Consider the following 24240-nt stretch of genomic DNA (forward strand, 5'->3'; position numbering starts at 1 on the left):
CTCGGGGGCCTGGCTCTCTCTGGTTCTGTTGTAACCAGTGTACACACTTCCGTAACCAGTTTTCAGCAATCTCGTCAATTCTGTGACCCCGGGGCACAACCCTGTCCTACGTCATTACTGCACGCTCCGCACCCCTGCGCCAGTTTCAGGACCCCTCCACCTGGCGGTGAGGATCGTTTAACCTCCTTCACAGGTGTGGATTGATTGGAAGGCACTTTGAAAAGCTCCTAGACTTGTTGCAATTGGGGTCCTGCCTGCGGTTGCCTCGGCAGGACCAGACGAGAGGACTTCCCGAGTTTTCTTTCCCCCGTGGGCCAGACGCTGCCAGTGCCACCAAGCACCAGAGCGTCAGGCCTGTGAGGCTGCAAGCGCACCGCCCAGCACCCGCAGACACGGCCGATGCAGTATTGGCGCGGTGCTTCTCAGCTCTGGCTGTGTGAGAGCCACCCTGAGAGCTGTGGAAACGCTCACACATCGGGAATCGGCCAGACCCTGGCTGGGAGCTCAGGCAGCTCTGCACACTCTTAAAAGCTACCAGTAATTCTAGTCTACTCAAGTTTCCAACCCCTGTCCTGGAGCCGTAACTTACTCGCTTTCTAGCCTGCATCAGAACTTGCTCAAACACATCTTGCTGCTGGGTGCGGGCGCTCACACCTGTCATCTCTGCTACTCAGGAGGCTGAGACCTGAAGATCCCGGTTCAAAGCCAGCCTAGGCAGGAAAGTCTGTGAACTCTTATCTCCAAGTAAACACTAAAAAAGCTGGGGGTGGAGCTATGACTCAAGTGGTGTAGAGCACTGGCCTTGAGCATAATAAGTTGAAGGACAGTGCCCAGGCCCTGAGTTCAAGCCCCAGGACTGGCACAAAAACAGAACACAGACAGCTTGACCCAGTTCCCAGAGTTTTTGTTTCTGTTCTGGGGAGAACTCACAAGTTTGTATCTCTTACAAGTTCCCTGTAATCTTGATGTGCTGACCCCTAGGATCGCACCTCAAGAACTACCCTACACATGGATCAAGAAAATGTGTGGCGTATAATCCACACAGACACACACACACACATACAGACAATGGAATTTTACTCATCCATTAGGAAATGATATTCTGTAATTTGTAGGGAAATGGATGGACTTAGAATAAAACGATGTTAAGTGAAACAAATCAGACTCAGAGAGACAAATGGCACATTTTTCTTTCTATGTGGAAGTCAGATCTAAATTAGAAATCTATAGGAAAATATATACAGGGTCCTGAGCACAAATACTACTAAAGTGTGGCCTATGCAGGTATATTCCAGTAGTGTAACTTCTTTGAACAACTAATTTACAGCTTAACAAAATGAACACCAGGAAACAAAACTTTTTGTTGCAGGTGGGGCGGGGTGGATGGGGGGCAGATGAGAAGAGGAAGGGTAGGCCAATGCAGTCGTCGCATTCAGTGTGCATATGTGAAAATGAAGCCTCGTCATTTGACCGCGTGGATGAGGTTGGGAGAGATGGGGGAGAACGGCGGATGGGTGACCTTGATCAAGACGCATGTACGTAAGCTGATTTGTTGAGTGGAAACCTCACCTTCTTGACAACTATTTAAAGGTAATAAGAAGAAAGGAAAAAGAAGAGCTAGAGGAGTGGCCGCAGGGGGACCACATCACAGCATTCTTAGATAGAACTCAAGCGGGAGATTGAGCCCCACAGGCCAGAATAAACACGGACCGCTCGGGCAGCGCAGACAGTGCAGTCTTCACAACACCCAGGAGAGGGCCTGGCCCATTAAGCGTGTTGCTTTCCATGTTTCTCTAGACAGTGGCGTGTCACCCTTTAAACCTCCTGATCTGTGCTCGTTGGGGCCCACGGCCAGTGTGTCCTGTCTAGGAAAGATGCTCTCGTTACCCAGGACCCGAGGCCACGCTGCTCCTCAGCCACAGTCGGGGCGGAGCCTCCACCTGCCCTTCTCCTCACCAGCACACCTAGCATCGGGAGCTTTGACAGTTCCTTTGCTTTATTTTTTTTTCTGGGTATTATTTGAAGAATCACATTTCTTAGTTAATATGCAGTCAGAGGCTGGGGATATGGCCTAGTGGTAGAGTGCTCGCCTCGTATTCATGAGGCCCTGGGTTCGATTCCCCAGTACCACATATACAGAAAATGGCCAGAAGGGGCGCTGTGGCTCAAGCGGCAGAGTGCTAGCCTTGAGCAAAAAAGAAGCCAGGGACAGTGCTCAGGCCCTGAGTCCAAGGCCCAGGACTGGCAAAAAACAAAAATATGCAGTCAGAGTTGATTAAGAAATTATTAGCCAGGCACTGGTGGCTTTTTAGTCCTAGCTATTCATGAGGCTGAGATCTGAGGATTGTGGTTCAAAGCCAGCCCAGGTAGACAAATCCAAGAGATTATTATTTTCAATTAAGCAGCCAAAAAGTGAAGTGAAAGTGGAGGCGTGGCCAAGTGGTAGAGTGCCAGCCTTGAGTGAACAAGCTAAAGGTTAGCACCCGGATACTGAGTTCAAGCCCTAGTACTGTCATACATAAAAAATAAAAAGAAGTGGGCACTAATGACTCATGCCTGTCATCCTAGCTACTCAGAGGCTGAGATCTGAGGATCACAGTTCGAAGCAAGCCCAAGCAGGAAAGTCCTTGAGACTTTTATCCCCAGTGAACCACCAGAAAACTGGAAGTGGTGCTTGACTCAAAGTGGTAGAGCTCTACCCTTGAGCAAAAAAGCTCAGGGACAGTGCCCAGGCCTTGAGTTCAAGCCCCACAACAGAAAAGAAAAGATAAGATCAGATAGACAGTAAATATGTTTCCTTTGTCTACGGCTGCAGTTAGTAAAAATTAATAAAAAGTTATTGGGCTGGGGATATAGCCTAGTGGCAAGAGTGCCTGCCTCGGATACACGAGGCCCTAGGTTCGATTCCCCAGCACTACATATACAGAAAACGGCCAGAAGTGGCGCTGTGGCTCAAGTGGCAGAGTGCTAGCCTTGAGCGGGAAGAAGCCAGGGACAGTGCTCAGGCCCTGAGTCCAAGGCCCAGGACTGGCCAAAAAAAAAAAAAAAAAAAAAAGTTATTACGTACTAATGGATGCAAATGGTAAGAGCCTTGGGTTTTTAGAGTAATGTGCATCTCTTACTTGTTCCTTTCATGTCATTGATGTTATGTACTTGACTTGGTTTGGAAAGAGCTGTTCAGGGTTCACACATGGTGTTTTTCTCCATCTATTAGGTCTCTCTGCAATGCAATCAACGTTTACAACCTCACCTGCAGTAACTGTTCAGAAAACTGCACTGATGTTCTGTTCAGTAACAAGATGACCTTCTTAATGGATCTCCTGGTGCACCAGCTGACGGTAGGTGGTGAGGCTGCTCTGGGGTGCAGAAGCAGGTGGGGCTGGAGAACTACTCCTCATGACCAACACTGATTTCAGACTGCAGAAAAGAGGATGGCAAACATGACTCAGAGTATGAAAAGGGGAGAGGCTGAGAAATCTCTTAAGTATTTGGAAACGCTGCATTGCATCTTGAGTTCCAGTATTGGATGGATGTTAGATGTGTGATACGTGCTAAGAATACAAATTTGTGTGATTGGACTTGGCTTTGGAATCAGGTGAAACCAGTGCCCAAACCTCTAAAGCCACAGGAGTAAGTGGGGTGAAGGGACAAAAAAGCAGGGAGCTCACAGTGAGATTCTCACGGCATAAGCAAAGGACCGCATTATAAAGGGCTTTTTGGTAGCCCTTGAGGTTTTTGTTTTTCTTTTGTTTGCCAGTCCTGGGGCTTGAACCTAGGGCCTGGGCACTTTCCCTGGCTTCTTTTGTTCAAGGCTAGCACTTTGCCACTTGAGCCACAGTGCCACTTCCAACTTTTTCTGTGTATATGGTACTGAGGAATCGAACCTAGGGCTTCATGCATGCTAGACCAGCACTCTGCCACTAAGACACATTCCCAGCCCCTCATTTCATTTTCAAATGAGCTTCATGAAGTTAGTATTACCCTATTTCACAGGCAAGGGAACTCGAGTCTACCCTAAGAGATTGATTTCCCAGTAGGTTGACGTCTTTACGTGCATGTCAGTCACAAAGCCAGGAGCCAGACCTAAGTCGAGAGACCATCTGTTTCCAGTAGTGGCATGGCTTTTAAGAATATTGCCAGTAAAAGAAGCCAGGGACAGTGCTCAGGCCCTGAGTCCAAGGCCCAGGACTGGCAAAAAAAAAAAAAAGAATATTGCCAGTGTTGGGGCTGGGAATATGGCCAAGTGGTAGAGTGCTCTCCTCATATACATGAAAGCCTGGGTTCAATTTCTCAGCACCACATACACAGAAAAAGCCAGAAGGGGCGCTGTGACTCAAGTGGTAGAGTGCTAGCCTTGAGCAAAGAGAAACCAGGGACAGTGCCCAGGCCTTGAGTTCAAGCCCCAGGTCTGGCAAAAAAAAAAGCCAGTGTCATGAATGCCAGGGAAAACTGAGGAACTGTCACCATGTGAAGACTCCATAGATAATTGTAGTGGAGGATCCTGAGCCAGAAAACCAGAACTGGAAATGTAAGCAAGGCCTATGAAAAAGTTCAGTTAATTGATTCACAGTTAATTTCCTCTTTTCAATAATTATTGTGGCTTTTGTAAGATATTAATGGTAAGGATAATGACTGTAGGGACCACTCTACTATTTTATAAAAATAATTGTTGATTTTAAATGATGAGAAATAAAAATGAAACACTACCAAACAAAAAACCCTAATCCCATGCCTTCTGGCTGCTCTGTCCTGCATTGCCTGGAAGGATTTACTCTATGAAGCGTACTGTGTCTTGAGAAGACACTCTCCCAACATGGCAGGTAACCAGAGAGAACGGCAGTGGCGTTCCAGATGGGGGAGGCGAGCAGGCCGACCCACGGTCTTCCTTGTGGCTCTTCACTCTTTTAGTAGAAGAGAGACTGAGAGAGAAAGAAAGCTGAGACACAGAAGTTGAGAGGGAAAACAAGAGAAGGAGAGAGGGAGGGAGGAAGGAGGGGAAGGGAGGGGAGGAGGGGTGGTTACTGAGAGAAACGGGCTCCTTCACCTCAAATGAGTCAGGGCCGCTATTTCCAGTTCAGAGAAGCCCAGTCTGTGACCCCAGCCTTTGAAGCAACCCTGCGTAGACACGGAACAGACTCAGAGATGACTCCTGTTAATCTAGGATGTTGTAACAACACCGTAGGCTGTGTAGCTTATGCACAAGAGAAAGTTGTTCGGGTTTTTTGTTTGTTTTCCCCTCACAGTTCTGAAGGCTGGAAGTCCAAGATGAGGGTCCTGTTGTGGTCAGGTTCTGGTGTGGGACCCCTGCTCTGTCAGTCTGGCTGCTGGCTTCTTAGGGTGTCCTCACCTGGCAGAGGAGAGCCAGACAGTTCCCAGGCCTTTTCTTAGAAGAGCACTAATGCCATCCCCAGGGTCCCCTCTCCCCCTTATGACTGGGTCACCTTCCGGATGTAATCCTCCAGACAATCACTTAGGGGATTCAGTGTGAGCATTTGGACTTCAGGAGCCCAGCGCTTGGTGCGTGGCACGTGGGGCGACTGGTCTGATGGTGTGTGCCGGGCCACGTGCAGGAAGGTGTGCGGTCAGCTTTGTCCGGCTCATTCGCAAGGAAAGACTTGTGAGCTAGCTCGCAGCCTCTCCTACTAGCTGATCGGAGCTAGTGACGGGAGCTGGTTAAGTGTCCTTTGTCCGCTTCTTTGAAAGCCCTGCCTTCCTTTGAAGGATACCCCTGGCTCACCACCTCAAGACTTCCTGATTTTCAGGAAAGCTTTTTAATCTCTCACTCAATGGATTCCATCACACTCTGTGTTTGTTCTGTTCATTTTGCTCCCTTGGGAGCTGGGGGTCCTTGGCGCACAGGTGGCACTTCCTGGTGGCCCCCCCCTCCCCCCTTGTAACTGGCACTGTCATTGCTCTGCCCGGGTCCGTGGCAGGCGGGAGGAGGATGTGTCTCCTGGTTGGGAGTGACAGGCCATGGTGGCTTCCCTGTTTGTGGAGATCACTTGGGTGTGTTTCCATTGTTCTCAATACCTGATTTGAATAGACTGCAACGGAAATGTGGATCACCAACTTGGAATACTAACTTGTGATACCCTTGAAATCAAGGGTAAAAAAAAAAGTAGTCATCAATACATTTTTTTCAGTAGGAGTTAAAAGAAATACATAAAAGAAGTTAATTAATCATGATCTGGTAGAACTTAAAACCCCCGGTTCTTTATTTCAGACTTTCTGATTCTTTGAAACACATTTTCCTCCACTAGATGTATGGAATTTGTTTCCATACTCTTTCATGGTTTGTGTTTGTGTTGTTTTTTGTGTGTGTGTGTGTGTGTGTGTGTGTATGCCAGTCCTGGGGTTTGAACTCAGGGCCTGGGCGCTGTCCCTGAGCTTCTTTTACTCAAGGTTAGCACTCTTATCTCTTGAGCCACAGCGCCACTTCCAGCCTTTTGCTAGTCAATTTGGAGATAAGATTCTCACAAACTTTCCTGCCTGAGCTGGCTTTGAACCATAGTCCTCGCGTTTCAGCCTCCTGAGTAGCTGGGATGACAGGGTAGGATTCTTAAGAGTAAACGCTCAAGGAATTTATTTGGAGCCCCGCAAGTCCAGTTCATCTAGACAGGTGTCCACTAGGAATGGGAGCAAATATTGACATCTATCTCCTGTGAAGCATGAAAGATTTATAAGGCACTAAAATGAATTCCTTTCTTCATTAAAGTAAGTATCTGCTCAGCCAAGATCAGTCCACAGCACAGAACAGCAGGCCCATCGTCTCAAGATGTCTCTTCAAGACCAGTAGTAATAAAATGATGAATGAAAAGATGAAAATGACAACTAGGAAGCCCCAGACAGTCCCCCACAGAAACACTCACTCAACAACGATCCACCCAGAATACTTGGTATAAAACTGAAAGCCACTGATAAAGTTGCCTTCCCGCAGGCTCACGCAAAGCCAGGCTCAGCCATATTAAAACAAGGAAGAGCATTTGCAGTGTATCTGGGATTGGCCTTCCCCAGCCAGCATAGCCTCATGCCACAGAAGAAAGCTTTGGCTCGTGGTTTGTTGGGAACAAGGCTGAAGGACAGGAGTGGGAAGAGAACCCCATGGTTAAGCTTTTTGGAGGGGTTCCTGCTGGACTCGGTCTCGGTCTTACATGACCCAGAGCTCTGAGGAACCTCTAGCGTAGACAAACGGAGACGAGACCAGAGCAGCTGCGGTTCCCTGCGGCACCTCTGAGGTCAGTGCAATGTGGTTACCAGAAAACACTTGCTCAGGTCTCATCTTCTCCCTGGGAGGGTGAAGAGGCACGGAGCCCTGTGCTCAGTGCTGCAGCCTCTTGGTGGGTACCAGTCCTGGGGTGTTCTTTGAATGTTGCTGAGAGCAAGAGGGAACAGGAGGGCTTGCTCCTCTAACAACTGGAGACTGCAGCACTGTGCACAGGTGCCTGTGGGAGAAAGATGACGACGCCCTCTTCCTGAGAAAGCCCACACAGACCCGCAGGAGTTGTGTCCTCCAGAAAAGGTGCCACAGGCCCCCCAGTCTCCAGCAGGCCGACGGATGAGACGCTTTCCCTGCAGGAAGGTACATAAAGGACTGGAAGATGCGCAGATTACATCCAGAATCACAAGATACACAAGGGCACATAGCCAAGCAAAGCACCGCACCAGGTCTCTGCTAAACAGACCCAGGAACTAGAGATACATAAATGTGTGCAAAGAATTTAGAAACAGCTCTCACAAGTATGCTTTATGAGCTCAAGAAAACATCATAGGCACTAAATGAGATTGTCAACAAAAACCGTGGAATTGAAGAGTAATAACTCCACTGAAAAATGTACTATCAGGGTTCAATAACAGACTTGATCAAGCAGAACCAGCCAGCTCAAAGATAGGTCTTTTGAAAAATGAGTGAGTGCAACGAATTAAAGCCAAGTACAGTGTCTTATTCCTGTAGTTGTAACTAGGCGAGGTAGAGATTGAGAGGATTTAAGTTCAAAGCCAGCCTGAGCAAAAATTAAAATAAATCCTAAGACCCAGTATCTGGCTACAGTGGCACCCTCCTGTCATCCCAGCTCTGCTGGAGGCTAAGATCAAGAGGATCACAGTTCTAGGCCAACTCGGGCTAAAAAAGGCAAGACTCCATCTCAGAATAAGCTGGGTATGATGGTCCATACCTGTCATGCAGAGGGCTCCACAAAGAGCAGAGAGAACTGACCAATGGCATTGCGTCAAGAAAAAAGCTTCTGTACAGTGAAAAATAGTCACTAAGCTAAAAAGACAGCCTGCGGACAGGAGAAGATCTTTGCCAGCCATGTTTCCGATAGGAATTTAATAACCAGAATTTAAAAGGAGCTCATAACCTCAACGCCCAAAAGTTAATAAATGAGCAAAGGAGCTAAAGGACACTTTTCCGGAGAAGTACAAATGACCATAAAGGAAATACGAATGGAAACAACATTGAAATTCCACATCACTCCAGTCCAATGGCCCTCATCACCAACATGAACAGTAAGTGTGAAGGTGGGACCGGTCACTTGGGGTGGGTGGGCAAGCCCTGGAGGGAAGGGCTGACACGGATCAAGATGCACCGTGTTCCTCACTGACCTAGTGGGCTCCTTGTGCACGGATGGACAAACTGAGAAGCGGAGCAGGGCTCGCACCACCAGCTCCCTGGCCGCAGAGCAGGGCCAGGCCCCTGGTCTCCGGAGCGCTGACCCCGGCTCCCCTCCCTGTACGGTAAACACATGTGTCCTCTCTACTAAGCAGACAAATGAGCGGGGCACGGGTGGGGGTCGCACCTGTCACTCTAGCTACGCAGGAGGCTGAGATGTGAGGATCACGATTGGAAGCCAGTCTGGGGAGAAAAGTCCATGAGACTCGTATCTCCAGTTAACCAGCACAAAGGGGAGCGCTAGCCTTGAGCGAAAAAGCCAAGGCACAGTGCCCAGGCCCTGAGTTCAAGTCCCAGGACAAAGAGGGAAGGGAAGGGAAAGGGAGAAGGAAGGGGGGAGGGGAAAGGGAAGGAAAGAGAAGGGAGAAGGAAGGAAAGAAAGAAAGAAGAGAGAGGGGGAAAGGAAGGAAGGAAACAAAATGGAAGGGAAGGGAAGGAGGGAAGAAAGGAAGGAAAACAAACAGTTTGTGACTTTGACTTGATGTATATTTAATGCCGTGCCGTGGGTAGGTTATAGTGAAGAATCATTTAATTAAAAGATTTATAATTTTTGATGTTTCCTTGTGTTTTAAAGGCATTAAATATTTTACAAGCAAGCTTATTGTTAATTCATAGTGAGCTGTATGTTCTGAAATATTTAAAGAACATGCTGATAAATCATATGTATGTCGTCTCTGGCGTCCGGAGGTTGTTAATTGCAAACTGCTGTACCGGCCTTCAATAATTGATAGGACGGCGTCGCATGGAAGTGGCTGGTGGCGGGCACTTACGAAGGTGGCGAGGAGGCCCTGGGTGCGGCCGAGGGGACGCGTGCCGGCCCGCAGCTCGGGGTTGTCTTCACTCCCTCTCCCCAGAGCCGCGCGCGACGGCAGCGAGGCCCGCGGTGTCGGAGCCGGCAGCCGGCACGCGCTCGCTCGGTGCTCCCTGCCGGAGAGAAGGCCCCTGGCACCGACGTGACAGGTCCCGCTGACGCCAGCTGCGCCTCGTTTCCTTCTCCCTGCCCCGTGCGGCTCTGGCCTGGACTGCCTGCTACACCTCGCCTTGCCCTTCACCCAGAGCGCCAGCTCTTAGCCCGGCGCTGGAGCCTCACCCCCGCAATCCTAGCTACTCGGGAGGCTCAGATCCGAGTTTGCTGCCAGCCCAGACAGAAGAGTCTAGGAGACGCTTATCTACAACTAACCACGAAAGCTGGGACTGAGGCTGGGATCCAAGCGATAGGGAGTTAGTTGTGAGCAACGAAGCTGAGGGACAGCACTCAGACTCTGAGTTCAGCCCCACGACAAGGACCAACAGAGATCAAGCTGGGACCACAGGGAGGAGAGGAAACCCCAGGAGGAAATAAGGAAACTTAGCCAAGGTAGGAGTCACACACGCGCCTGCGCGCGCAGACTCGGGGGCCAGGACGCGAGCAGAGGGCGCCAGGCTGGAAGGGACGCCAAGCCCGGACTCGGGAGAAAGGCAGCTGCCCGGCCCAGGCCCCGTCGGCGCCCCGCGTGCTGCGGGCTGACCCCCCGACCCCCCGGCCCCCCGACCCCTGTGGGGATCGCGGCCTGCAGACCCGCAGCAGGCCGGCTGGCTGTTCCAGCAACCGAGGGCAGACGGGAACGCCGGCCATTAAAGTGCTCACCCACAGCTCCGGCCCTGGTTCCGGCCTTCCCACTCCTCCCGGGGTTTACGAGCCAGCGGAAATGAACTGAGAGCGTTCATTCTCACCTGGGAACACAGGCGGAGAGGAAGGGCAGCCACGTCGGCTCTCGTTCACACCTCCACCCCCACCCAATGAAAGCCCGCACGGGCGCAGACCGCACGCCGCCAGGCCGGCACCTGCGGAGGGCTGCTCCCCTCCCAGGATGACTTGCTTTCTCAAGAATTTGGGCAATAATGGCTTAACAAACTCTGGTCCTTTAAAAAGTGTGCAGGCTTCACAACTAATCCTTACCCTCCAGCCCATCCCGGCAATTCCAATGAAAACACTCAGCCTTAGTCATAAACAACCGAAAATCCCTAGACAACACACCCGTTCCCAGAGAAGATGACTAGATGAGCGAATACTTAGCTACAACGTGAATGAATGAGGCTGGGAAGGTGGCTCAGTGGTAGAGTGCTTGCCTAGCACGCATGAAGCCCTGGGTTCAATTCCTCAGCACCACATACACGGAAAAAGCCTGAAGTGGCGCTGTGACTCAAGTGGCAGAGTGCTAGCCTTGAGCAAAAGAAGCCAGGGACAGAGCTCAGGCCCTGAGTTCAAGGCCCAGGACTGAAAAAAAAGAAAATGAATGAACTATTGATATGTTCAACAGCATGGGTGAATTAGGAATTCATGAAAACATTCAGAGTAGGAAGGAAAATGGAAAAAGGTCTAGATTCAAAACTCTACCTACCATGTGGTTCCAAGTTAGTTAATTTCAGGAAATTTTGAAGTTATCTTAATAATGACAGCCTGTGTCGGTGCTTTTCTAGTGCCCCGAGATGACTGGAAATAGTCTAAAGGGCCAGAACAGAACTCTTCAGGACAAGGAGATTGCTCTGTGATGGTACTTACCTAGATTTGTACATGTATTAAAATTCATCAGCGTGTACACCTTGAAAGAATGCATTTGCCAGGGACTAGTGGCTCATGCCCGTCACCCCAGCTGACTCAGGTAGCTGAGATCACAGTTCAAATCCAGCCCATGCAGAAAAGGCAATGAGACTCTTATCTCCAATAAACTAGTCACAAAGCCAGAAATGGAGCTGTGGCTGAAGTGGTAAGAGCACTAGCCTTGAGTGCAAAAGCTCAGGGACAATGCCCGGGCCCTGAGTTCAGGGCACAGCACTGGCACAAAAGTGGATGGATGGATGAAAAGAAATGTTGAGGGGGTGTAGGTGAAAGGTTTTCCTGATCCAGTATGTGAGATGAGGATCGTGAAGGCAAAGGTTCGGGAAGGCTGTGACGGAGCTAGAAAGATGGTAATAGAACTTGTATTTCCAGCCAGTCCTGGGGCTTGGACTCAGGGCCTGAGCACTGTCTCTGGCTTCTTTTGCTCAAGGCTAGCACTCTGCCACTTGAGCTGCAGCGCCAGTTGGGGCTTTGTCTGTGTATGTGGTGCTGAGGAATGGAACCCGGGGCTTCCTCCATCCCGGGCGGGCACTCCACTGCCAAGCCACAGCCCCTGAGAGAACTCTTAACAAAACAGGAAGAATTGAAAGAGGACTGGCTTTTTAAAGGAAGAACTCTGTGGCTAAGGACTCTGCTGTGAGATTGTCAGTGGCATGGCTGAGCGAAGGGGTATTATTTGCTGTAACATGCTAAATTATTAGTGTAGTAAGGTGACAGGAAGCCAGGTGTGTGATGTTCTTTGTGTGCAGTAGCTACAAGTTGTGGTGTTTAGAGGTATCTCATTTTTCTGTCGTACAATTGGAGAAAACTGAGGGCTAAGGTTTCAGATGGCTAGAAACTCTGTCCAGCATGTAGCATGATTCTAAAAAATGATGCCATAGACTAGAATAAGAGGACGCCTGTCCCAGTGTAGAGTCAAGAGTAAGCAGCGGACGGCAGGACTGGAGAGCAGGCCGTGCAAGAGACAGGTGATGAAATTACCACTGGGTGTATGCGAATGCTCTTGTGGAATGCAATGGCTCTTGCGTCAGGAAGCAAGCCTGAGGTGATTGGAGCAGAGGGAGGAAACCACCAACGCCAGCCGGGTCCGCAGCAGGACGGACATGGGCTCGGATATAGTCCACCGTACCCGTGTTCTGACATTGGAAAGGCCTGCCTTGGTGAGAGGCGGTGAGCCCCGTGTGGCCGAGACCAGCACACCGATCCTAAGGAAGGAGTCCGTGGGCTGTGTGGGAAGATGACCCAGATGGTGACTGAGGCCTGGCTGACGCCGGGGCTCTTCATTTCCCACCTCTCCAGCCACTACTGTGATCCTCCTTGCCGTGCTACGCTCAGTGGCAGACAGGACTTTGTGCCTTGGCTTTCCTGCCTCGCTGTGGGCCTCGGTCCTCCGGCTTTCACCTCCTTTTTCATTGGTGGTTGTTGTTGCCTGGTTCTGGCCAGTATTCTAACACGTGAAATGACTTGGACAACTTTAGGATCATGAGCAAAACCTACACAATAATAGAATCTGAGAACTGAGAGAGGCCTTAGAGATTTCCCAATCCAGTCTCATGCCAGGAAAGATACAATAGTATGAGGGTAAATCGCTAAACATGGAGCCAGATGCCCTGAATTTGAGAAACTGTTCTATTGTGTATTAACTTCCCCGTCTACCATAAGTTGTTTCACCTTCTTGAGCCCCTGTTTATTCATGTGCATAAAAGGCATGAATATATGCATATGCGTGTACATATATACCAGGGCCCAGCTTCAATTTTCATTGGTATATCTTATGGTTTTGTTAATGTTTATTAAACACCGAGTTTCACTGTGACATTTTTCAGACATGCTTTGCATTTTTACATCCTTTCTTCCAGAACAACTGCAACACTATGATACTGCTTGCTGCTACTTTTCTTTTATACTGTACCTTCTGTCTTAGAAATCGAGACGGGCGCCAGTAGCTCATGCTATAATCCTAGCTACTCGGGAGGCTGAGATTTTGAGGGTCAAGGTTCTTTGAAGCCAGCCTTGGCAGCAAAGTCCATGAAATGTTTACCTCCAATTAACCAGCAAAAATCCAGAATAGAGCTCATGTGGTAGAGTGCTAGCCATGAGCAAAAAGAGCTCAAGGACAGTGCCCAGACCCTGAGTTCAAGCCCTAGGACCAGAGAAGAAGAAGGAGGAAGGGAGGGGGGAGGAAGAGGAGGAAAGAAGGAAGGGAGGGACTCATTGCTCACTACGCTTTTGTCGTGTCGCACCTGTAGCATCTGAGCGCCTGTAGCCCAGGGGTAATCAGCATGACACTGCTCCCCTGGCCATGTCTGTCACACATGACAAAGTATGAGTAAGTAGGTGACATACATTTAGGTACCCCAAACGTCTTTTCACCTCCTTGGTTCTTTAACTATATTCTTTCATATGCAGTTAGTGGGTAGAATACTGTTAAACAAGATTGCTCCAAAGACCTTCATATATGAGTAGTGTTTTCTTTGAAATGTTTCATGATGAAAAGCAGTGCCAATTGTTCAGGGGGAAAAAGGAACAAAGAAGTAGTTGATGAATGAAGAGCCCTGACATTACCCAGAAACATGTCCGTGGTGTGCGTCTCTCACCGCGGGAGGGCCGAGGGAGTGTCTCCCCCCACAGCTGGGTGACTGAACGCACGGCCTGCGTGTTCTCTTGTCTGTAGTGCCCACTGAGTTTTTAGTAAATAGAATCGTAGTCCCTTGAAAGAAAGAAAAGCAGTTTTTCTTTTTAAATCTGGAAGGCAGATAATAAGGCTGTCTACCTAAGCGCTAAAAAATCTAACCTAGCAGGAAGAATAGCAGGAGAAAATGTGTGCCACAGACGTCCAAAAGGCTTGAGACCTGGGGTCCCTGAGATCTGGGAAAGCGGGGGTAAAGGCCAGATGTGGTGGCACTCGCCTGTAATCCCAGCACTTAGAAGCCTGACGAGGAGGAGGGACGGTCCAGGCCACCTGGACCATAGGGAAAAGAAAGTGAGGTGCGCCTGGGGCTGCGCGGGGTCAGAGGCAGCCGGGGTGCTCATCCGCTGCACTGACTGCTGGATCCCGCCCCGCCCCGCCCCGCCCCACCCCGCCCATGGCAGAGGGCGGGGGGCAGGAACTCAGACACGGGGCCTCGGGCACAGCCGTGCAAAGAGAGGACAGGAACCTCAGAAAATACAGAATTCTGTATAGCAAAGCTAAGTGACCCAGGAAAAGAACCCTGAAAATAGCAACATTTGGATCCCCCAGGGGAAAAGATGGGCTCTACCTAATCCTCCAGATTGCAGTGCGCTTAACTGACATACTGTGTGTGAATCTCAAAGAAGAGCCAAAACCTCAAGACTACCACACGCTCCAGGAGGCCTCCAACCTGGAGCACGGAGAAGGAGCCCAAAAGAAACATCAGGCAAGAAATGAACAGTGACAGGCGTTGGCCGTTCACACCGGTAATCCCAGCTACTCTGGAGGCTGAGATGTGAGGTTTGAAAATTAATCAGATTCTTATCTCTAGTTAACCAGCAAAAAGCCAGAAGTAGAGCATGGCTCAAGTGGTAGAGTGCCTGGCTAGCCAGCCTTGAGCAAAACAAGCCAAGTGAGAGCACTAGGCCCTGAGTTCAAAGCCCCAGCACCCGCATAAAACAAAATAATAAATCTTTTCAATTGTGTAATATCACAAAGGTGGGTAGATGAAATAAAAACAAGTCAGTATAATTTTCAAGAGCTAAAACATGCTTTTGAAATTACAAGTATCAGTCGATGGAATGAAAATCTGAGGAAGACTGGGAAGCAAGGAACTCTCCAAGTAAGTACCGGGGAGGGGGATATGTAAGAAAATTAGGGGCTCAAATTCTAGGTCCAGAATCTAACTGCCATAAAATTAGGTTTTTTAGAAAATGCAAGAGGAGGAGCAGAAAAGGAAAAATAGTTGAAGAACAAATTAAACCTAAGAAGCAGCAGCGTTTTCTTTTTTCTGTCTGTTGATATAAAACGTGACTGCGGTGTAGTGCTTAGTGTGGTGGGGGGGTGCATGCCCGCGTGCACAGGTGCCTGCGCACGCTCGTTGAACACTCTCAAGAACCTACAGTGCGGGTCACCCGGCCGGAGACGCCGAGCGCAGGTTCCGGCGGCCGGCCGGCTTCAGCAGCCCGCCCAACGCCCGGCTCATCCCCAGTAGACGCTCCCGAAATGGCGTGAAGCATCCCTGTGGTGGTGGTTCTATTGAAACACAATTTACTTTTCTTCTTCTAGGTTTATGTTCCAGACGAAAATAATTCTATTTTGGGAAGAAACACAAATAAACAAGTTTTTGAAGGCTTGACAACTGGCCTTCTCAAAGTCAGTGCTGTGGTTTTGAGCTGCCTGATTGCCAATCGACCAGATGCAAACAGCCGGCCAACAACACCAAAAATATCAACACAGGAAATGAGAAACAATCCCTCACAAGGCGATGCTTTCAACAGTCGCGTTCAGGACCTCATCAGGTATAAAATTACCAGGTTTCTTAAGACTTTATTTGTTTAATATATATATATGTATATATATATATACACACACACACACACACATATACATATATTGTATTCAAGTAACTTAAACTGTAGGGACCACAAGAGGGCAGTGGTTCTTACAACACAACCCACAAATTCCTAGTAAAGAATGTACCAGATTTTGTAGAGAAGGAGAATCCCCTAATGAAAAGCAACGCAGCAACTGAGTTAAGAGCTCAGCTACCGTTGTTTATCTGTTTGCTTGTTTGAACTTAGAGCTTCAGGCTGTTGCTTGGCTTTTTCCACTCAGGATTGATGCTCTACTACTTGAGCCACAGCTCCACTTCTGGCTTGTTTGCTGGTTAACTGAAGAGTCCCATGCATGGACTTCCTGCCAGGCTGGCTTTGAACCGCAGTCCTCAGATCTCAGCCTCCAGAGTAGCTGGGAGGACAGACGCGCGCCGCCAGCGTCAGGCTCAGCTGCCCTTCTTGATCATCAGATTGGTGGCGCTGGGATTACAGTACGGTGTCAGAGGCTTGGCACCTTTCTCGGTGGCAGCGCTTCCTACCTGGAGGAGGCTCTGACAGGTCCCTCTGTTCATCTCTGGTTAGAAATCTGGTGAAAAAAAAGTAAGAGATGGCTGGTAATGTGGCCTAGCGGTGGAGCGCTCGCCTAGCATGCATGAAGCCCTGGGTTCGATTCCCCAGCACCATATACACAGAAAAAGCAGAAGTAGTGCGGTGACTCAAGTGGAAGAGTGCTGGCCTTGAGCAAAAGAGGCTCAGGGACAGTGCCCAGGCCCTGAGTTCAAGCCCCAGGACTGGGAAAAACAAAAAAGGAAGAGGCACCATGTGTGGGCCACCCCTCCCATGGAAGACGGTGTGACCGTCTCTGCAGGCCTGGGGGTCTAAGGGACTTCATAAGTGAGGAACTTGTTCAGAGGCGGCACGTGCTTTGGCCACGGTTATTTAATAAGTTAAGAGGGAGGCGGGCCAGCAGAGACTGGCTCCCCCAAGCCGCAGCCCCCCAAACCCCCCAAGGCTGCCACTGTGAGGCAGCTCCTGACACCTGTTCCAGGTCAGCCGTCTCCTTCCACGGCTCCTTTCCTCAGGGGAAATGTACTCCTGCTTCGGCATCTGAACTCCTGCTCCCTTGGAGGCAGATGGAGCATTTAATTTCCCAGCAGGGTTCCATCTGCTGCTGTCCACTCGCCCGACCCGCCGGTGAGCCGCTGCTCTGTGGTCTGCACAGATCCCCCCCCCCCCCCCGCAAATCCATGCAATTTGTTGCTCTCTGCAGCTTACCATAGGTTAATAGGAGGGGTGGGGGTGGGGAGCCATTCCTCTTCCGCCTTTGCTTCTTTCACAGATCATAAATTTCCTGGGGCTTCTTGGGCTGCCTTCCTGGGAGCCCTTGTGTGATTCGGTCTCCCTGGCCCCTGGCTGCTGTGTTCCCTCCTCACCTTGTCGGCCTGCCCTCTTTCCTCAAGCATATTTATGGCTGGAGAGCCCCAGGCCCTCGGGGGCCGCAGCCATTTATCTTCCAGCACTTGACTTTTACCCTCCCTGCCCCGGCTCTCAGTCTCTCGATCCCATTCAATTTCCTCCCGTCCTTCTGGTCGGTAGAGAGCCGAGCCCTCCCGCTGTCCGCTGGTCAGCGTCCTCCCCGCCCGGCATTCTCCCTCGGGCCGTCCTTGCTGCGGCCTGCCGTCTTGCTGTGCAGACAGCTTAGCCACACGCCTGGGCAGTGATGAGCCACAGGCCCCGCCTGCTGCCCCCCGGACGCCAGCGGCCTTCCGGGAGGAAGTGCGTGCGTGTTCCCATCTAGTGACTAAGGAGTCCCGCCATCTTCATAACGGAGGGGAGTACTGGGGATAACCTGGAAGCGGGCCTGGCGGGCGCGGCCCTGGACACGCGTGCTGCTTTCTGGACTGGCCGCTGCGGGTGGCGCCTGCACCACGCCCGGAGCGCAGGGGGTGTGCTGCACACCTGCTCTGGAGAGAGGTGCAACAGGTTCAGCTTGACGCCAGCTCAGGCAAACACGCTAGCAACACCCTATCTCAGGGCTGGGAACATGGCCTGGTGGCAGAGCGCTCGCCTCGTACACAGGAAGCCCTGGGTTCGACTCCTCAGCACCACGTACACAGAAAAAGCCAGAAGTGGCGCTGTGGCTCAAGTGGCAGAGTGCTAGCGTTGAGCACAGAGAAGCCAGGGACAGTGCTCAGGCCCTGAGTTCAAGCCCAGGACTGGAAAACACAAAACCAAATAAGGAGCTCCCATTTCCCTAAGGCCCGGGCAGTGCTTCCAACCCTCTGGGGGCACAGCAGGCTGTGTGGTGGTTGTCATCGCTTACGTTGTGTTTATTACCAGTGATGTTGTATCCATCAGATTTGGTTGTAAAGCATAGGAACCCTTGTAGCACCTTGAAACAGAAAGAGATTTGAGTACAGGAAATTAGGTGCTTACAAATCTGTCCAGGTGGAGTCTCAGAATGACTTCCAAAACAATCCTGCAAAGGTGGAATCAAGAGCTTCTGTGGCTTGATTGAGGCTGTGATAGTAAGACCGAGGCAAAGAAGGTCACTGTCTGTCCATAAGGGGTATGACCCAGGAGGAGGAAATTCCCATGGTTCCATAGATGCACCAAATAGCGCAGCCAGGGTCACTAAACCAACACTTGTAGAATACAAGCACCCGGGGACGCCAGCGCTACGATGGTCAGCCCGTGTTTCCCCCCTCAGGGCCTCCGTCCACGCGTGGCACGCCTTGCTCACTCAGGCCCGCTATCACAAAGCTTTTAGGATGCCCTTGGACCCAGCAGTTCTCCTTCTGAACGCAATCGCAAATCTGGAAAATCTGGCAAGGATTTGTACACAAAATGCGCGTCACGTTGCGTGGGCGTGTGTGCGCGTGCCTCTATGCCAGTCCTAAGGCTTGAACTTAGGGCCTGTGTAGGTGCTGTCTCAGCATGTTTGCTCAAGGCTGACCTGCCACTGAGTCTCACCGCCTTTCTCCCTGTACCTAGCTACGTGGTGAACATGGGCCTGATTGACAAGCTGCAAGGTTGCTTCCTGTCGGTACAAGGCCCTGTGGACGAGAATCCCAAGATGGCCACCTTCCTGCAGCATGCCACGGGACTCCTGCACGGGATGTGCACCCTGTGCTTCGCTGTCACCGGAAGGTAAGGCGCTGCTCCGCACCCTCCCCCCACCGGGCCTGCGGTCCTCCTGCCGAGCGCGCAGCGCCCGCCCGCCCCCCTCTGCCCGTCTCACTGCTGTCAGTGGCCACTAGGACACAGAAGAGCCCCTCTAGCCCGCCCTGCCGGGATCCGCAGGGATCCGGCGGAGTCAGGGATCTTCCATGGGTCCCCGAGTCAGTGGCCCTCGGCGCAGTGTGCAGCGGGGATCACGTGTGTCAGCCACAGCGCTCGGGGAGTCCCCTGGGCGTCCTCCACGGAGGAGGCCTGGAGGCGGGAGCCATGGCCCCGGCATGGCGACAGCAGCGAGCTACCGACTCCTCCAGGCCTGACTGACTGGCCGGCCCTGTAGCCGCCCACCCGGCCCTGTGGGCTGTGCTCTAGAAAGGACGGGAGCCCCCGGTGCTCGCTCCCCCTCCCTTCCCTCCCCTCAGAGAGGATGAAAATGACCCCAGTGTCATCTCATACAGGGACGTAACGTATCCCTCAAGCACATACACGCATGTACAGGGAATATGTATCGACCTAGGTAAGGGGTGTGTGTGTGTGTGTGTGTGTGTGTGTGTGTGTGTGTGTGTGTGTATCTACGTAAGTATAGGTCTATGTATCTACATGTCTACAGAGGTCCATGTATGTGGGGATCTATATAAAGATCTACACGTACCAACAACTGGATTTTAAATAATTGAGTGCTTTATTTACTCTTGGTGGTTTGTAAGAACTCTTCATCTGTTTTCCCCCCAGGCTAATTTCCTCCTTGGGCCTCAGTTGCTTAGCAGATTTCTGTTGGTAGGACTTGTGACAAAAGCAGATTATTTGAAGGAGGGAAAGCGTCCAGGTGGCTTCCTGGCGTCATTACTGGAAATTCTAGCAGTATCCGTGTAAGCTGCTCCTCTGCAAGGGTGAGGAGAATGACCTCCAATTGTCCTTCCTCATCCTTCCATCCCCCAACATTTCCTGAACTTGACACTCAGAACCACAAGGAGTTGGGGGTTTATTCCCCCTCCCTCTTCAGATTTGTTGACTTCAAATAGTTACAGACTTTTTTTCAGGAAAATTACATTTCTCGTCTGTACAAGCGTTTTGTTAGACACACCTCAGTTTCTGCGCTAGGTCCTGCTATGTCTAAGATTAAAGCTCTGTGGCTTTTGCTTTATTAGAATAAGCCACATTATTCCTGTTTGAGCTACCAGAGCCTTGGCAGAGGCAGAGTGGACGTAGACCCTTCCTCAAAGCCCTTTTGTGACTAGCAAGAGGAATAAAAGACAAAGCAGAACCGAGAGACCTTCAGAAATTGCCTCTTAAGCGGGCCATGCCTGGGGTAATTAAGAAGCCTAATTGATAGCTCTGGCTTTGAGTAAACATGGCCCCTCTGCTGATGGCTGGCCTTCCTTGCAGAGATTACAACAGGTCTGCCTTTGCTCTGCCTTCCTACTGTGCCCTTCATCTTCTAATTTTTACCTAGGTGTTCCGAAAGACAATTTGGGTGTCAGAATTTGCGCTTTACTAGCCTCACTCATGGGCCGGCTTGGCTGAGGAACTATGAACTTGCATTTCTTTAAGGAAAACAGTAAAAATGTGCTCCCCTGCTGAAAAGATTGCCTTTCCTTTAGGATTACCTCTTACGTTTTAAAAAATAGGAATTGTTCACAAACTATAATTCTTAATCACTTGAGCAAAATGGGACAGTCTGTAGTAGGACTTTCAGAAGTGCCATATTGTTTTAGACTTTGCTCTTGCCAGATTTTCATTCCTGGCCCTACAAGAAAGGAGATTTTTCAAGTCTCAGGGCAGCACCCCAACTCCATACTTCACCGAGGCTGAGGAACCTTGAAGGTGCTGGATGCTTAGCAGAACTAACAGGATAAAAAAAAGTAGGGAGAGATTACAAACCATAATCCACACAGGCTTTTCACCAGCCTCCGTCGCTGAGTGTACTGGAGCCATGCTGGGCACCGTGGCAGGGCAGGCGGGAGCAGCCGCCCAGAGGGCCGTCAGAGCCGGCCAGAGCGGCCCACGCTCGTGATCCCAGTTGCTCACGCGGCTGGGGTCCAGAGACAGCTTGGGCAACACGCAACACGCACACACACACGAATCAAAGTTTACAGTCCTTAGGCCATACTGGAACAAAAGTAGAAGTTAGTTAAACCTGACCAGTGCTGTCTGGTTGAAAACTATCCTAAATTCCACAATATTTTTGTACAAAAGGCAAGTGTGCTATTGTGTGTATTTGTGGGGGTTTTGTTTTTATATCCATAAATGACACTAATAAAACGTGACTTCACCAAAGTGTGGCAACCTGTATTGTAAAAAGAAAAGCTAAGGATGATTTATAATTTAGTCCATTAATTATGTGGATATAAATGAGTGCTTCTCAAGTGTTTGAGGATGCTTCTAAACCGTTTGTGGAAGCAAATGTAAACTTTTAATTCTGCCTGCCTGCCTATTCATTCCATCGTTGAGCAAATATTTATGTAGCGCTTGCTCTGTACCAGGCCCTGTGCTAGGCTTGGCTGAAATGACTCAGACATCCATTGTGTTCTTAAGGGAAGTTACTAGAAGCAACCAGTGCATATGAATACACCCGTGGTACAAAAGAGTGATACACCAAAATGTAACATGTAAGACTTAGCACGCCGAATGGCACCAGCTACCCACCTCATCACTGGTGAGGTTCAAAGGAGGGAGAGAGCACTCTCAGTTACTTAGAGGGATTTTGACCATTTTCTGGAGCAGCTAGCATTTCACCTGCACCTTGAGAGGAAAAAAGGTTGGAACATTCTAGTAGAAACGAGAATTCAGACCAAGGAACTCGGAGAAGGAAAGTCATAAAAGAGGAAAATAGGAGTGATAAAGAGAGAACTGTAGCTGCACTTGAGCTGTACATGATGGTGCTGTTAATCTTAATCCACAGCTGAAGTGAAGTAGTCAACCCGTTGCAGGCTGCAGGGGGCCGTGCCTGTGATGTGCTGAGAGATGCATGGCGCGGGATCGCCCCTTGGGGAGTCGGATCAAGCCTCATGGGAAGAAAGAACTGAAGAGAAGGTTGAGGGCGAGAAGGGTGGTCCACGCTTGTCTGGACAGGAGACAAAGAGGAATGTTTGAAAAGCCTCTTGGGTTTCTTTCTTCCATACAGACTCACACCCCTAACCTAAGCTACCTCAGGAGGCTGAGATCCGAGGTTCTCAACTCAAAGCCAGCCCTGGCACAAAAGCCCACGAGACTCTCCTCTCCAAATGGCCAGCAAAAAGCCAAAAGTGGAGGTGCGGCTCACGTGGCCGAGTACCAGTCTTGAACAAAAAAGCTAAGGGACAGCACCTAGGCCCTGAGTTCAAGCCTCAGTACCAGCACAAAAAAATAAATAAAAAGCTTACTGTCGGAAAGAGGGTAAGGGCAGGGAAATGAACGCAGCAGGATTGGGCAAGGGAGTGGTATTTGCTGGCCACCTGAGTGAGCCTCGAACCGAGAGCTCCGTGTGCGGTAAATCCCCGGAAGCATTTGGCAGTCCTGGCCGCGTCCAGCACGGCGTCGCAAGCGCCCTCACGGTCTGCGGAGAAGGAACGGCTGTGACGTGGGCAGACCACAGAAGGGACCTGCCTGCTAGCTCAGTGCTCGCACCAGCCTGTCAGCCTGTCTGCTCAGGAGGCTGAGATCTGAGGATCAAGGTTCAAAACCAAAACTGAAAAGTCCATGAGAGTCTTATCTCTATAATTATTCCAAAAAATTTTTTTAAATGGTGCTGTGGCTCAGAGTGGTAGGGTGCTAGCCTTGCACAAAAAAGCTCAGGGATAGCGCCAGGCTCTGAGTTCAAACCCCACAACCAACAAAAGAAAACCCTCTAGTAGTCTCCTAGAGCAGAAAGATGGTCAGGTCATGGGTGCCGCTGAAATGGAGTGCCCGCCGTATCACCTTGCCAGAGAAACAACGAGGCCTGCTGAGTGCTGTCCACAGGGCCGAGGTCGGGGTGTCCTCTCCCTGCCCACACCGGCAGGCACGAGGCCCTGAGTGCTAGTCCACAGGGCCGAGGTCGGGGTGTCCTCTCCCTGCCCAACAGGCACGAGGCCTGGCTGAGTGCTAGTCCACAGGGCCGAGGTCGGGGTGTCCTCTCCCTGCCCACACCGACAGGCCCGACGCAGGGAGACCCGCAGGGCTGTGCGGCCCGGCAGGCTCAGGGTCCACGCACAGCCAGACTCCCGCTAAGGAGCGGAGCTAGGAGAGAGCGCTGTGTGCTGGATGGGTGGGAAAGCCCAGGGGGGGGTCGGTTCCTGGCCGCCCAGTCCCGTGGCCCGGGGGAGGTCCTTGGGCTCCTCGGGGCCCGCTTGTTTGCAGCTAAGGTTGAACTGACAGTGGTTTGCTCACAGGGCGGGACAAGCTGGGGCAGATGAGGTGAACGCACGCGGCACTGTGTTTACCTGGGTGCCCCTCACCTGTCCCCCCTCCAGCTGGAGTTGAGGAGGAGCCAGCCAGGCGAGAAGCCAAGGGAAGCATGGGCTAGGTGACAGAATGACAAGCCTTGAGGTGGGTTTGCCTCCGACACGAAGGTAGAGGATCCTGGAAGGGAGGGAGGGAGAAAGCGATGAGAGGAGATAAGGGCGTGAGGCCCAGCAGGAGCGGGCAGACCGCCACAGCGTGGGCTTCACTCGAGACACGCTAAGAAGCCATTTGAAGAGCTTAAACAGAATATTGGGTTTCTTGGGCATTTTTTTTTTTTTTTTTTGCCAGTCCTGGGCCTTGGACTCAGGGTCTGAGCACTGTCCCTGGCTTCCTTTTGCTCAAGGCTAGCACTCTGCCACGTGAGCCACAGCGCCACTTCTGGCTTTTTCTGTATATGTGGTGCTGAGGAATCGAACCCAGGACCTCATGTATACGAGGCGAGCACTCTACCACTAAGCCACATTCCCACCCCAACAGAATATTGGCTTAAAAAAATAAAAACAAACTTTGAAAAGTATCTGTTTAGCCTGGCGCCAGTGGCTGGCACCTATCATCCTGGCTACTCAGGAGGCTGAGATCTGAGGATCGCACTGAGAAGCCAGCTTGGATAGGAACGTTCATGAGATCCAGTGAACCACCAAAAAAGCCAGAAGTGGAGCTGTAGTTCAAATGGCGTAGCACTAGCTCTAAGCCAAACAGCTCAGGAGCAGCACCTGGGCCCTGAGTGCAGGCCCTGGGATCAGAAGGAAAAAAATGTGTTACTCTGTGAAGAAATTAGAGGATAGCAGATGCAGGAATAAGATTTAGAATGTAACTCCTTTGACCAGTTATTACCAGGAGACTGAAGCCTGCCTTTTCTGTTGAG

At 50.7% G+C, this 24240-nt stretch overlaps 1 protein-coding gene across 3 annotated transcripts in view; it reads left to right on the forward strand.

Moving 5' to 3' along the window:
• The window catches only part of Scaper (S-phase cyclin A associated protein in the ER), a 178062-nt gene that overhangs the window by 124053 nt on the left and 29769 nt on the right, over positions 1 to 24240 (forward strand). For all 3 annotated transcript variants that reach the window (XM_048329993.1, XM_048329994.1, XM_048329996.1), the window contains exons 25-27: positions 3215 to 3338; positions 15508 to 15740; positions 18771 to 18926. In XM_048329993.1, the coding sequence (XP_048185950.1) occupies positions 3215 to 3338; positions 15508 to 15740; positions 18771 to 18926 (513 nt within the window). The remainder of the gene's footprint in view (positions 1 to 3214; positions 3339 to 15507; positions 15741 to 18770; positions 18927 to 24240) is intronic.

The sequence above is a fragment of the Perognathus longimembris genome, chromosome 20, assembly GCF_023159225.1.
Source record: "Perognathus longimembris pacificus isolate PPM17 chromosome 20, ASM2315922v1, whole genome shotgun sequence".
Classification (NCBI taxonomy): domain Eukaryota; kingdom Metazoa; phylum Chordata; class Mammalia; order Rodentia; family Heteromyidae; genus Perognathus; species Perognathus longimembris.